At 35.0% G+C, this 13,449-nt stretch overlaps 1 protein-coding gene across 5 annotated transcripts in view; it reads left to right on the forward strand.

Moving 5' to 3' along the window:
- Positions 1–13,449, forward strand: part of WRN (WRN RecQ like helicase) — a 138,221-nt gene that overhangs the window by 48,485 nt on the left and 76,287 nt on the right. For all 5 annotated transcript variants that reach the window (XM_082680305.1, XM_082680307.1, XM_082680306.1 and 2 more), the window contains exons 8-12: positions 4,069–4,183; positions 6,116–6,539; positions 8,569–8,634; positions 10,568–10,709; positions 11,947–12,022. In XM_082680305.1, coding sequence (XP_082536431.1) covers positions 4,069–4,183; positions 6,116–6,539; positions 8,569–8,634; positions 10,568–10,709; positions 11,947–12,022 — 823 coding nt within the window. The remainder of the gene's footprint in view (positions 1–4,068; positions 4,184–6,115; positions 6,540–8,568; positions 8,635–10,567; positions 10,710–11,946; positions 12,023–13,449) is intronic.

Here is a 13,449-nt window from a genome sequence, read left to right on the forward strand (position 1 = left end):
TAGGAAGATGAGGCTTATGATGTGGGAAAAAAAGGTGTTACGGTTAGCATATAGGAGAGGCATCCATGCATATCTGGAGGTATTAGAGAATATTTTATGGAGTAAGTGATGTTTACGGCAAGACCTGAAATATGAGCAGGAGTCAGCTAGCTGAAGAGCAGAGGAGAAGTGTCAAAGGCACAGGAAATAGCAGGGGCCAAGTTTCAGAGGTAAGAGGTATCTACAGGCAACTGAAAGCAGTAAAGCACGGTGAGCTATTGAATATGACAGGGTGGGGGGGTGTAGGAGAAGCAGAAAAAGGAAAGCAGATAGGCCATGTTAGGGGTTTACATTTCCTCCTAAGAGCTCTTGAGGGTTTTAAGCACAGGAGTGACGTGAATTACATTAAAAAATACAAACTTGGACTGTAGAGCAGAAAATGGGTTCTGGAGGGCAAGGATCACAGTGGAAAGACCTGTTAGGAGGCTGTGCCCATAATCCAAGTGAGAGGTGATGGTGACCTGGCTTGGTTGGTTGTATTGAGGATGGAGAGAAGTGGATAGATGCAAAAGACACTTAATAGGGCAGTAAAATGAAAAGAATTTAATGTGATGGTGTGAGCCACGTGCCAAGGATCAGTCCTGTGCTGCTGGCATGAGCAACAGTGGTGAGAAACGTTGAAGAGGAGGAGCAGGGTTTGGGGTCGAGGAGTCATACAGTTGATTTTAGGCATGTTAAAGGAAGGAAGCCTGCGAGCTAGCGAAATGGAGGTGGTGGCCTGCAGGCACTTAGATACCCAGCCTGAAACTCAGGGGACAGTTTGAATTCAAGGTAAAGAATGAGGGGTTTGAGATAAAGAAGCGGGGCTGAGAGTCGTGAGGAACTCTTAGTATTTAATGTTTGCGTGGAGGAGGGGGACACCAGAGGAGCTGCCATGGGCATAGAAGGAAATGAGGAGGCGGGGTGTGCAGCAGGCCAAGTAAAGAGCATGTTTTTTGTAGGAGGGTGTTATCAACTGTTTTAAATTTTCCTGAGAGTCTGAGAAGCTGAGGACTCAGAATTAGTCCTTGGATTTGGCAATGTGGCAATCATTTGTAATCTTTTACTGCAGCAGCTTTGGTGTACTGGGTGACAAAAGGGTATATCGAGGAGAGAGTGGTCATGGGGGCACAAGAAAGGGTCACAGGCTTGGGTACCATGAAGGTCCTGTAACCGAAGCAAGAGTGGAATGATGTGGGAGAAATCACGTTTGCGTGAATAGAGGACTAAGATGTAAGGAACGTGAGAAAGCTTGTGTAAGTAACTTTTTTTGTTTTTAAGAAGCTTGGTTTGGAAAGGGAATATTTATTCATTTATTCATATACCATATTTGTTGGGTGTTTATTGTGGGTCAGGCAGTGTACCACTTGCTGACGAAATTGCACTGAACCAGAGCAGACCAAACCTCTTTACTTCATTTGTCTGAGTGAGGGAATGATGCCCAAGGGGAGAACATGGAAGGCGTGAGGGGAAGAGAGAGCAGAGTGTCTGAGGGACAGTGAGTGTGACTGAGGTGAAATGAGTAAGAGTGAGAGGAATAGGAAATGATGCCAGAAAAGTAGCTTGGGCCAGAGCATTTAGGGCCGTATAGGCTGTGAATCTGACTTCATATTTTATTAATTAAAATAAATACCATGATGAGTGATGCGAAATCCTTATAGGGTTTGGAGCAGCAGAATGATATGATTAAATTTTTATCTTGAAAGTATTTTTCTGGATGCTGTAGGAGGGCAAGTGTTTAGGCAGGGAAGTTGGTTTGGAGGCTATTGTAATAGTCCAGACAGGAGATGATGATTGTGTGAATTAGGCTGGTAGCAGCAGAGGGGTGAGAAGCCGTAGAGGGTGTATGTATTTGCTGATGAATTCTCTGTGGGCGGTGAGATGTAGAGAGTGAGAGAACAATCTGGGTATTTTGGTTGGATCCACTGAGTGAATGGGAGGGTCAGTCACAGTGGAAAGATTATGAGGAGAGCAGATTTGAGTGAGAAAAATCTAGATTTCAGTTTTGGCCATGCTAAGTTTTAGAGGCTTATTCATATCCAAGGAGATATCTTAGTTGGAAACATGATTCTGGAGTGCATTCAGGTGGTTGGAGATATAACTTGGCGGTCGTCAGCATACAGATGGTAGTTAAACCAGAGAAGATAAAATAGGGAGCGAGTGGAATAAAGAACAGAAGAGGCCCCCAAGTATTGACGTCAAGGGCACACCAACCTCTAGCGCTCAGGAAGATGAGGCGCATGCAGCAAAGAGGCCTGTGAAGGGGCAGTGATGGAGGAGGAAGCACAGGAGGGTGGTGTTCAGAAGCCAGTGAAGAAAATCTTGTGAGTCCGAGTAAGTCATCTGTTTTCAGTGCCTCTGAGAATTTGAGTGAGATGAGCAGCTAAGATTAACCGTTATATTTGACTGTGTGGAGGCCGTCAGTAACCTTCCTAAAAGCAGCTTTTGGAAGAAGCTTAGTGGGAGTCAGTTTAGGAGAAAATTGAATTAGAAAATTTGAAGACAGTGAGTATGGACAATTCTTTCTTTCAAGGAATTTTGCTGTAAATGGGAGTAGTGATATGAATACAGACTAATCAGCAGATTGGTGGGGGAAGATATAATTCTCATTGTTGTTTCTGTTTTCTTAATGAAGTAAGAAGTGAAATTGTTCTCTGAGTAAAAGGAGGGACAGGCAGGTGTTGGGGGCTTGAAGAGAGAGAATGAGGTATGAAATAGTCATCTTGAGAGTGGGAGAGTGGGAAATGTAGAATAATTAACAGTCATTACTGAGGGTTCGTCGAGATCTGTGCATGAATTTAAAGCAAAGTATCATAATCATAACTGTGTTTTATTTTCAACTATATTCAACTGTTTCGGTATAGGCATCAACTAGATTAAAAAAGTGGGTTTAATTAGAGTAGTGTTTTGCCATAGAAGAAGGAAGGAGCAAAAGAGTTCAGTCCACAGGAAGGAATGATTAATATGGGTAAGGAAGGACCGTAAGACATGGGTGATGGGGGGAGTGACAAGGGTAATGGGTAAGGAAAAGGCGGTAGGTCAATGGACTTGGTTCTGAAAGTGTGAAAGAATTGTTGTATTGGGGAAAGCGTGTTGCAAAGAAAGATAGCATGCAGGTGTTCAGAGGATGGAATGCTTGTAATTGAAGTTTGGAAATGGTGACTTTACTGGCAATTGTAAAATCAAGGGTATGGTTATGGGAAGGAGTGGCTGAGGTCAGTTGAGGAAAAGATGGTTGGAAATGGAGGGAATGAGGAACTGAAAACACCATACTCTTAGGTGGCCAGGAATTATCAAGTTACCTGTGAATGTTGAAGTTACCAGGAATTATCACAGGAGTAGTAGGGAAGGAAGAGACAGTGAACCAGGTGCCGAACTCTTCAATGAATTATGTAATTTTGAGATCACAGGATAACTGCAGCAAGCAGGAATAGCTAATGGTGTATGCTATGTCCAGTGCTTCAGAGGGGCCGGGTGGACTTGTAAAGGACACAAGAAGTGGTGATGAAGAGTAAGAAATTGTAAGCAGGGGAAGGGTTTGGGAAAGGTGGGCAGGTTTTGTGGTGTTGATGGAGACCCATCAGAGAGAATGAAGCTGCGAGTTTGGAAGATGATCACTGATTAGAAAGGCTTGCATTTTATTTTGTGATGACTGGTAATGAGGGCAGTGAGGAATGGCTGCTGGGTAAGGTTATGTTTACCAAACTGTATTTAGTACGTAGCCTCCCATGTGGTGTTTTATTGATTTCTGATTTTGAAATAGTGCAGATGGGTTCCGATTCTCATTTCTGCCTTCACCTTCTGCCTAGGTTGATAACCACTGGGTTGTAATATGTATGAATGAAGATCACTTAGAATTTAGTCTAAAATTTTAAAGAGCAAAAATTTGGAAGGGAAATAAAGTGACTGAGGTGATTTGGAGATAGGTTAAGGAAGTCTTTTTGTTGGAATTCATTTAAAGAAACAAAATGAAAATTTAAGCCATAATACTGTTTAAATAAATATCTCTGCTTTGTAGTTTGAAAATTAGTACTGATTCTTTTTTTCCAGAGGAAGAAGTACTACCTAGTGACGTGAAGAAACAATTGACTTCAGTCTCTGAGGAGATGATAGATCTGGCTAAGCATCTTCCTGATACTTTCGAAAAACTGGAAGATCCACAGAGGTTAAATATTTCTGTTTTTATCAATTCTGTTTGTTCTTATTGCATTTTCCTATATATAGTGAAGAATTACTGTTCATTAGGGTAGACTCATGCTTGCATACATGCACGCAGACTGATGTATAAATCTGAGAAATATCTTTCCAATTGTTAAATTGTGCACAAAAAGTTTGAGGCTTTTCTGTCTGCTTTGTAGGATGTTTTATGAAGCAAAGCAAAATAAAACTCCTAGGTTCACATGAAAGAAAATATTGAAGATTCGAAGTTGTCTCTTTCTGTTTATGCTCATTTTTCATTTAATTATATTTATAGTTTGGTTACTTGAAATCTATAAATAAAAGCAACTTTTAGTAGCTTCATTTTTCTGGCTATTAAGTGATTATTATATAAAGAAGTCTACCTAATCAGCAGACAGTTAAAACAAGAGGCATTTAGATTTTAAAGACTATTTTATAGCTGAAGCATTAGATAACTTGAGATATTTGGATTAACAGACATTGGACTACTGGTGCCCAGCAGCTGCTTCTTCTTGGAATCAGGCCTGGCTCTGTCCTTAATTGCTGAATGACTCCCTTGTTAAACCTCTAAAAGCAGGAGTGCTCTTGAACAGTGATTGATTATAATGTGGTAATAAAATTTTGAGGCCAAAATCCTTTGTATGAATGTGAAGCAGTTAGTTGAAATAGAATTCTGACTCTGACAAAATGCAATGTTAATGTATTCTTTTTTGGATGAGATTTGTGGTAGATTTTGATGGATTTCAAAGTATTGGGTAGAAATTCAGCTCTTTTTCAAAGTGATTTTCCCCCTAGCAATTTGTTTCAGTAGTTTTTATGTAACTTTGAGAATTTCTGAAAGAAATAACTGTCAACTGGGGAAAGGTACTAATAACGCTATTTCATATTCATTTTTACATTTTTCCCTCCATGGAAGAAGAAAAATCACCATTTACATGAAAAATTACTGTTCACATGCATTTCAGATTTTTTCTAGGAATTAGAATATCTATTGAATGTAAATTGCATGTGCTTAATGCTTTGCTTTGTAATATCAACGCTAAGTAGTTTTCTTAAAATTTGAGAATGGGGAATACTGGATTCATTTTTTTAAAAAAAGATTTATTATTTATTTATTTATATTTGGCTGTGTCGGGTCTTAGTTGTGGCCTGTGGGCTCTTTGCTGTGGTGCACGAGCTTCTCTCTAGTTGAGGCGCAGGAGCTCAGTAGTGGTGATGCATGGGCCCAGCTGCCCCACAGCATGTGAGATCTTAGTTCCCTGACCAGGAATCGAACCTGCATCCCCCGCTTTTGGAAGGTGTATTCCTTACCACTGGACCACCAGGGAAGTCCCTGGATTCATTTTTAATAAAGGTATATCTTGTAAAGTTTTAGTGTCAAAACAAAAACTAGTTAAATCTCTTATTTCAGGTTTTTTGTAAAAGTCTCCGGTATTACTTCACTTATGTAGATTACACTTCTAAACCAGGGGAGAACCAAAAAGGCCTCTGAACAGCCAAAGTACATGCCATAAACATGAATTCAAGTTCACTTAACTGCACTTCCAGTGGACTGTGTGAGGCTACATTCAGAGCATATTTGCTTTTCATTTATAAATACAGTTTGACAGGCTTGGATATCTGCTTAACATGAAAATCAGGTATGGATAAGGAATGACACCATAAACAATTAGTTTGGGACAAAACTCTACTGACACTTTAGTAAGCACGCAAGTCAGCCGTTGAATGTAGAAGTACGTTGCTGTACTAAAGAGTAGCCCAGAAGCTATAAGCATGTAGTGGGTATTAGGGTATGAAGAGCATCTTTAATCCAGTGTGTCCTTTAAGTGAAGGTCTTCTTCTTTTAAAAAGCATTAAAACTTGTCCTTAGAGTTAACCCAATTAAAGTTGAACTCACCTTTCTTAAATTTTTTTTTAGGGTTTCTGTACTATTGAAGGATATTTCAGAAAATCTGTATTCATTGAGGAAGATGATACTTGGTTCTACTGAGAATGAACTGAGGCCCAGCAGTAATTTTCACTTATTACCGTTGGAAGAGCCCACTGCTGGTGAAGTACAACAGAAACAAATTAGAGAACATAAAATTTTTACTGAAGTTACAGATGAAGCATGGGACACAACACCTGATAATTTAATTAAACATGATGGAGAAAATGTACTTGCAAACGAAGTAAAACAAGAAGAAGATGGATTTGAAGATGAACTAGAAGATAATAAGTTGGAAGAGACTCCAGAAAGAGTTTGTATCATGTCATTAGATATTACAGAAGATGAACTCCAACGTTTGGAACAACAGGCTCAGGAAAAACATCTTGGTGATGTTACTTGCAAATCTCCTGAGGTACTAAATACAGTAAAGAGAAAACAATTTTCATTCATGGTAGTGGTTGGCTGATTTTTTCTGTAGAGGGGCAGATAGTAAATATTTTAGGCTTTGCAGACCACACAGTTTCTGTTGTTAACTGCCCAGTTCTGCCAATTCAGTGTGAAAGCAGCTATAGACAAATAGCCTGTCTGCATTTCAGTAAAACTTTATTTACAAAAGCAAAAAGTGGACTGGGTTTGCTACTCCTGACTTACTATAATAAGCAGCATTTTATAGTGGAAAGATTTTTAGTGTCAATACACATTTGTTATAATTTGCTAAGCATTTCTCCTACCTAATATATACCTCTTCTTTTTGTGGATTCCCTACATATCTACTAGGGATTCTCTTCCAAACTTGATTTTTGAGAGTAGTTTTATTTCTTCATATGGGTTTTCTTCACTTGATAGTCTGAGAGGGTTTCTAATAAACTGATGTTTTTGCTTGACACTAACCTTTACTGTCATCTAGAGTCAGAAACCTACATTTTTTTCTTGATAGATTATTGTTAAACATTCTATATTTTCTCTCAACTTCATGTTTAGGTTTCTAATTATTATGTTCTGATTTGATTAATTTGTGAGATTATGTTTTTCTGTTGGCTAACAAGCATATTTTTTGAAATAGTGAAGTTGTATTGGAGGAATCATTGTGTTTCTTTTATTGTAAAGACAAAAGAGACATATAGCTGTATAATTTTTACCTCATTTGTTTTTCATTAATTAAAAAATTACCTTTGTTGCTTATGTTTGGTAGAATTTTATACATTTTCTTTTATAATAACTAAGTTTTAAGTTTTTAAAATTAGATTTGCAAGTCATTTAATAGGATTATTTCCTCAGTTTTCTAATGACAGAGTCTCAGTACTTCTCTGTGTTTGGTAACTATATTAGTAATCACTTCTGTCAGTATATGAATGCACTTTATTTTAACATTGTTTTCATACCAACCATTTGTAAAGCAGATTCTTCTTTTGGGGAATATCTTTTGCTAACATCTGCATTACCTTTTGATTTTCTAGAAATTTTGTATTAGTTATTCACTTTAAAGTGATATGTTTCATACAGTGACATAGAATTGTGATCAGGATTTCATGATCTGACTCACATCTTTTACTCCAATTGCCATTTTTTATTGTGTAATAATTATTAGCATTTAAAAAATTCATTAAAGACCCACACAGCAAATAAATAATGATTTAAAAAATAAAAGATTTTTTCTTTCCTTGTATAAAACTTACTTTAAAATCTTCTTTAAAGCTTAATTTTTGCAGGTTAATTAAGGCTGTACTTCCTTTTCCTACTTCCAGTTTAAAGATTAGCCTTCTTTGAGGGTCCTTCTGTATTTCTTTTGTGGGTTTCTTTTGTACAGGTTTCTATCCTTGGACACCTGCTTCGCGGGGATTGCCATGTTATTGTAGTTTCGTCATTACCAGGTATTGGCAATAGCTGAATAAATAACTTATCTGACCCTGTTTTTCAAACATCTGTAGATGGCTATTTGCAAAATAACAATATTTAAAGGTATTATTACAATCATAGTAGCTTTTTTTTATCTTTTAAAAATCAGTGGCTGTAAGAGAACAACTGTAGTTCCTGGCTTTGTACAGAATTTTTCAAGATTGCAAACAGGTTCTTGTACTCAAAAAGTTTGGGAAACACAGTTTGAGATTTTTTTAACCATAGGTGAGCTTGTCACTCTGTACTCTCATTTAGAGAGTGTGGGCTTTATTTCATGTCTGTTTGTCTATCTTGTTTATCTTTCCAATTATATTTCTTTTTTTCTCTTTTAACTTGGTTCTTTGTTTCTTTCTTTGTCCCTTCCTTTTTATCTACCTGTCATATAAACATATAAATATATATTATAAATTTATTTATTAGAGAAGAATAGAAAGCAGTCTAAAGTTATTTAGCATATAGGAACTTTATTTTGTGGAAAAGAGAGTATGGAGTCAATTATGCTGGAAATTAATGTTTGAAATTTTTTTTTTTTTTTGTCTTCCAAGGATAACGAAGAGGATATATCTTATGTAATTGAGAGTGATGAAGATTTAGAAATGGAGATGCTTAAGGTATGTTCAACATTATGGAAAATTACTTCCAGTTCTTTCCAAGGGACATTAATTAAGTAAAATATTGCCTAATTCTAAACTGGTCCCACCACAATGAGATTGCTATCACTTATGTAACATTAGATTTTGTTTTCCATTTTATATTTCTTTATATCTTGGTATGGTCTATGAATAATGTAGTAGTAGTAGGAGTAGTATACTAATTTTTACATAGTAGAAAACAGTAGTATGTTTTCTCTTCCCGCTTAGGTCACTTACTTTTAATCTTTTCCTGGAACATGGGTAGTGATTCAGCTCTCCAGTATTGAAATAGGTTTCTCTTTCTTCCCATCCATGTATATCCACTTTTATTTGGAGTTTCTGTTTTTATACATTCCATATTCTTCTTTACTTCCTTTGATTTTATTTGCTGTTTTCTATTATATATAATTTTCTAATGTTTTAAATGGTTCAGTTTTCCCCTATTTTGTTATCAAAGTTGAAAATATCATTTAATAATTTATGTATTTTCTACTTCACCTGACCTCGGGTTTCTTTGTCAGGTCTTATGAATCAAGGATGGAAAATTAGAAAGAAAAGCCTAAATTTTGCTAAATAAAGTGAAAAATGAAGAAAAACACAGAAGTTCACCATTACGCATACTTGTTAGTCCTCATCTTTAGGTTGATGTGATTTTTCTTTTTATGAAATGAGATTAAGTTCCTGATTCTTTAATTTTGAGGCAGTGTAGTGGGTAGTGATAGGAATGTGGATTCTGAATGTAAATGTGGGTTCAAATTCTAGCTTCTCCCTTTATCAGCTGTGTGACTTTGGGCGAGTTTCTTAGCTTTTTGATACTCAGTTAACAGTCGTATTTATTATTAAGGTGTTACTTTTGAAGAGTTTACTAAAGAGCCTGGCATTTCCTAAGTGTTTATAATAAACATTAGCTAACAATAATAAAAGAGTGTACATACTAAACCATATTCCTTTAGTGATGAGCCATTTCTCCGAGGAGTGCTGTTAAAGTAGTGCATTTATAGGATAGTTGTGGACTTTCACAACTTTATATTATATATTGAACCTCTTAGAAGGCACCCTGGGTGCCCATATGAGAGAACTTTATTTCCAAAATGCTTTTCTAAGTCTGTTTGTTGACTTGAATAAAAAATCAGGAAGAAAATCATTTGTTTTTCCTTTTGTAGGCCTGAAATGAATACAATTTTAAAAAAACCTTGAAAGTCAAACTTACTAAATGGAAGGTTTAATATAAAGAGAAAATGAGAACTGTGGTTTAATAATTCTTCCTGTTATTTCTCAGTTAGAAATTTTACAGATGAAACAATTTTGAAATATCCTTAGGTTCGTTAAATAGATAACCTTGATTTAGGGGAGGAAATCAGATATCAAGCCAAAATGAAAACAAATAAACTTCATTTCACATTTGTAATATTCCTTTCCTAAAATTATCTGTCTTTTGTTGTTGTTTTGACAACTCCAAAAACACATTTATTGTTTGCTTATAGTTTAAACCTTACGCTTACTCAAAAAGAATGTGACTGACACATGATATAGAGAAACTCATTACAAAAATAACATTAAAACCCACATTTACCACTTCAGAATTGAAAGCATTGAAATATGATAAAGAAAAAAAATGTTTTAAATAATCTAAATTCAAAATTTATGGTAACTTTCCCTGGGGGCAGTTCATTATATGGTATTAATGAACCCTGTTTATGCTGGCAGTATTCCTCTTTGGCCTTGTGCCTTAGAAACCATTCTTGAGCACATATTTAAACTGGAGCACACATGTTCTTTTGTGGTATTGCTTGCACATCTGCCAGCTTTGAACTAAATTGTAGGCTCTGTTAATAATACTCCTTTTGTGTTCGCTGAAAAAGATACAACACTGTCAATGATTTTGCTTTTAAAAATTCTTTTAAACGTTCAGTCTTTAGAAAACCTAAATAGTAGCACAGTAGATCCAAATCATTCAAAATGCATAGAAATGGAAAGAAATCTGGGTCTTCCTTCTGAAGAAGATGATGAAGATGAGAATGAAGCCATTGAAGAGGAAGAAGTTGTTGATGAAGGTAAGCACTGTAATATGTTTGAAACGACTCATCTCTGATATCTACCACTGATTTTAATTTAGGGTCCAGGTTTTAAACATTTTGGAGGTCAATGATTTTGTGGCATGTAGTTAATTAGGTCCTAGAAACTTGTCATTAAATCCCTTAGTGCTTTGGTCTTCATAAAGCACAATGTTACTATTTAGAAGAGTAAAGTAATAGAAGTGTTGTGTCATTTGGTGAACATGGTGATGTGAAACTTTTCATCCTAAATTTTATATTTTGTTTGTCAAAATCATAAAAAATCATTAATAAGAAATCGTAAATTAATTAATTATATTAAACATTATTGTAAATGGCATAGGTACACAGTGTCTGTCCTTCAGGAGCTTATTACTTAAAATAAATGACACAGTGTCAGATAGCAAAATGGACTAATTTTCATCTTGTATGTGCAAACTCTAGTAAAGAATCCACTAAGTGAATCTTCTGTCATTTAAGTGATATGATACTCATTATGACAAGGTGTGGGTGTCTTCTCATAGAGTAGAACTCCTTAGAGCTAGATTTCATCAATGTTAAAATGTGGAAAATTTAAAATAATTTTGTAGATGGAAATACATGAAAATGTTAAAAAAGTTTTTTTCCTATGTTTTCTTGTATTAAATATGGACAAATATTCATTTGTTTAGAAATGAATTATCTTGACTCTTTGCTTTGCTCTTTCTCGGCCCCTCATGAACCCTTCAACCTGAGGAAAAAATGAAAATCAGTGGGGTAAAATTAATGTCATTCCATTCTGCTCTGCAGTTGGAATTTTGGTCAAAGATTTGGTGGAATGGTAATTAAAATGAAGATCTTGTTTTATCTATAGATTTTATTTGTGACAGTATGTGATTTCTGCTTACTATTGATTAGAAGTTGGTTGTATTATAAAATTTGGATTGGCGTTTTGCTTGCCCTTGTTGGCTCTAAATGTTAGTTTTTGAAAGTATAGCAAATTCCAAAACATTGTTTTTTTACGGGGCTGGCAAACTGAATCACAACAAAGTTCTAATCCTTAGTATTAGGTAACTAATCAAAGGATTTACCTGGAGTCATGACTGGTACTCAGAGGACAAAATTGGGTGGATTTAAAAGACAACAGTGACCTTTGGTACCTACCACTATATTCTTTAAAAGAAGTCAGTGAAATACAACTTACTCCCTCTCACTTTGTGTACTTCTATTTTAATGTAAATGTCTGTTTTATTTTAAGACTGTTGGTTACCAGGACCTACTGCAAAGCAAATTAATTGCCTCAAGACCTACTTTGGCCATTCTAGTTTTAAGCCGTGAGTATAATCTCAGTTAATTAAGTTGCATATTTACTGTTTTCTTCACAAAGGAAAAAAGGCAAATAATCCATCCATTTAACAGTAAAAGCACAACTTCATTATAGTTTATACATGCCATACTGTATTTTTTCTAAGTGACTACAGAATTATTTTGAAGTAATATTTATGTAAAATTCATATCTGCAGATTGTTTTTATAAGTGGGGAAAATGGTTTTCCTTACTATAGAGAGTTCTGGGTAGAGACATTAATAAATTAATTTAATGCTGACTTGTATTTTATTATATATGTATCTGTGTGCCTGTCTGTGCATCTCATTGTCCAAAGCATGTTGTTGTAATAGAAATTCATTAGACAATAGTTTGAAAAACAGTGATAATCATATCAGTTTTAACATATTCAAAGGTATTTACATCCAAGGGGGCACATTTATAAGTATTAAAATGAGAGGAATACAAATGAGATGAAGAACAAGTAAAGTTGAATAAAACTAATAAGAATGTAACTCTAGACTGTATTTTTTCTATTTGGGGAATTTAAAATTTAATCCATGGAAGCATTTCTTTCATTTTTCCTTTTGATCTTAAAAACTAAAAAAAAATTAAACTATGTCCTACACATAGAAAAATGCACATAAATGTACATATCAGTGAATTTAAGATCACCTTTCCAGTTGATTTTCCCTCAACATTTTATTAAAAGAAATTTCAAAGATACATTAGAGTTGTTTTTTTTTTTTTTACTATGAATGCCTGTATATTCACCATTAATTCACTGTTAACATTTTATTATACTTGCTTTATTATATATTGATTTTCTCTCTATCCACTTTTTAATCCATTCAATTTTTAAAATGCATCTCAAGGTAAATTGTAGACATCCTTACACTTCCCCCTAATTACTTTAGCATGTAAATCATTAACTATAGTTAAATATTTATTTATTTAATTTTTAAACTTTTGAGCTAAAATTTACATACAAAGAAATGGTTAAACCTTAGGTGTTTAACATTTGCAAATCTTAAGTGTACATGTAACCTAAACCCTTTTAAAAATATGGAACATTACAATCACTCCAGAAAGTTCCCTCATTTCCCTTCTTAGTCAATCTTTTCACCTAGAGCATTTCTCTTATTTATTTTAAATCAGTGACTCTGTTGGATATCTAGGATGAAGCTGAATTTATGTTATACTTTAGCTATATGTAATAAAATTTAATACACATATGAACAGAAGTCCTAGTTGTTCAGTCAGCTTGAATGGGAGGTTGGTCAAATGGGGCTTTTGTTTTCAAGTTCCAGGGTTCTTATATTTTTATTGAAGCTCAAAAATGTAAACAAAATTCTGGAGGAAGTGAAAAAATTAAATGGATTTCAACTTGTCCCTTGGGTTTCTTGTTAGTAAAACAGAGCAGCTTTTTGCTTTT

The sequence above is a fragment of the Grampus griseus genome (assembly GCF_964374135.1).
Source record: "Grampus griseus genome assembly, chromosome: 21".
NCBI classification, from domain to species: Eukaryota; Metazoa; Chordata; class Mammalia; order Artiodactyla; family Delphinidae; genus Grampus; species Grampus griseus.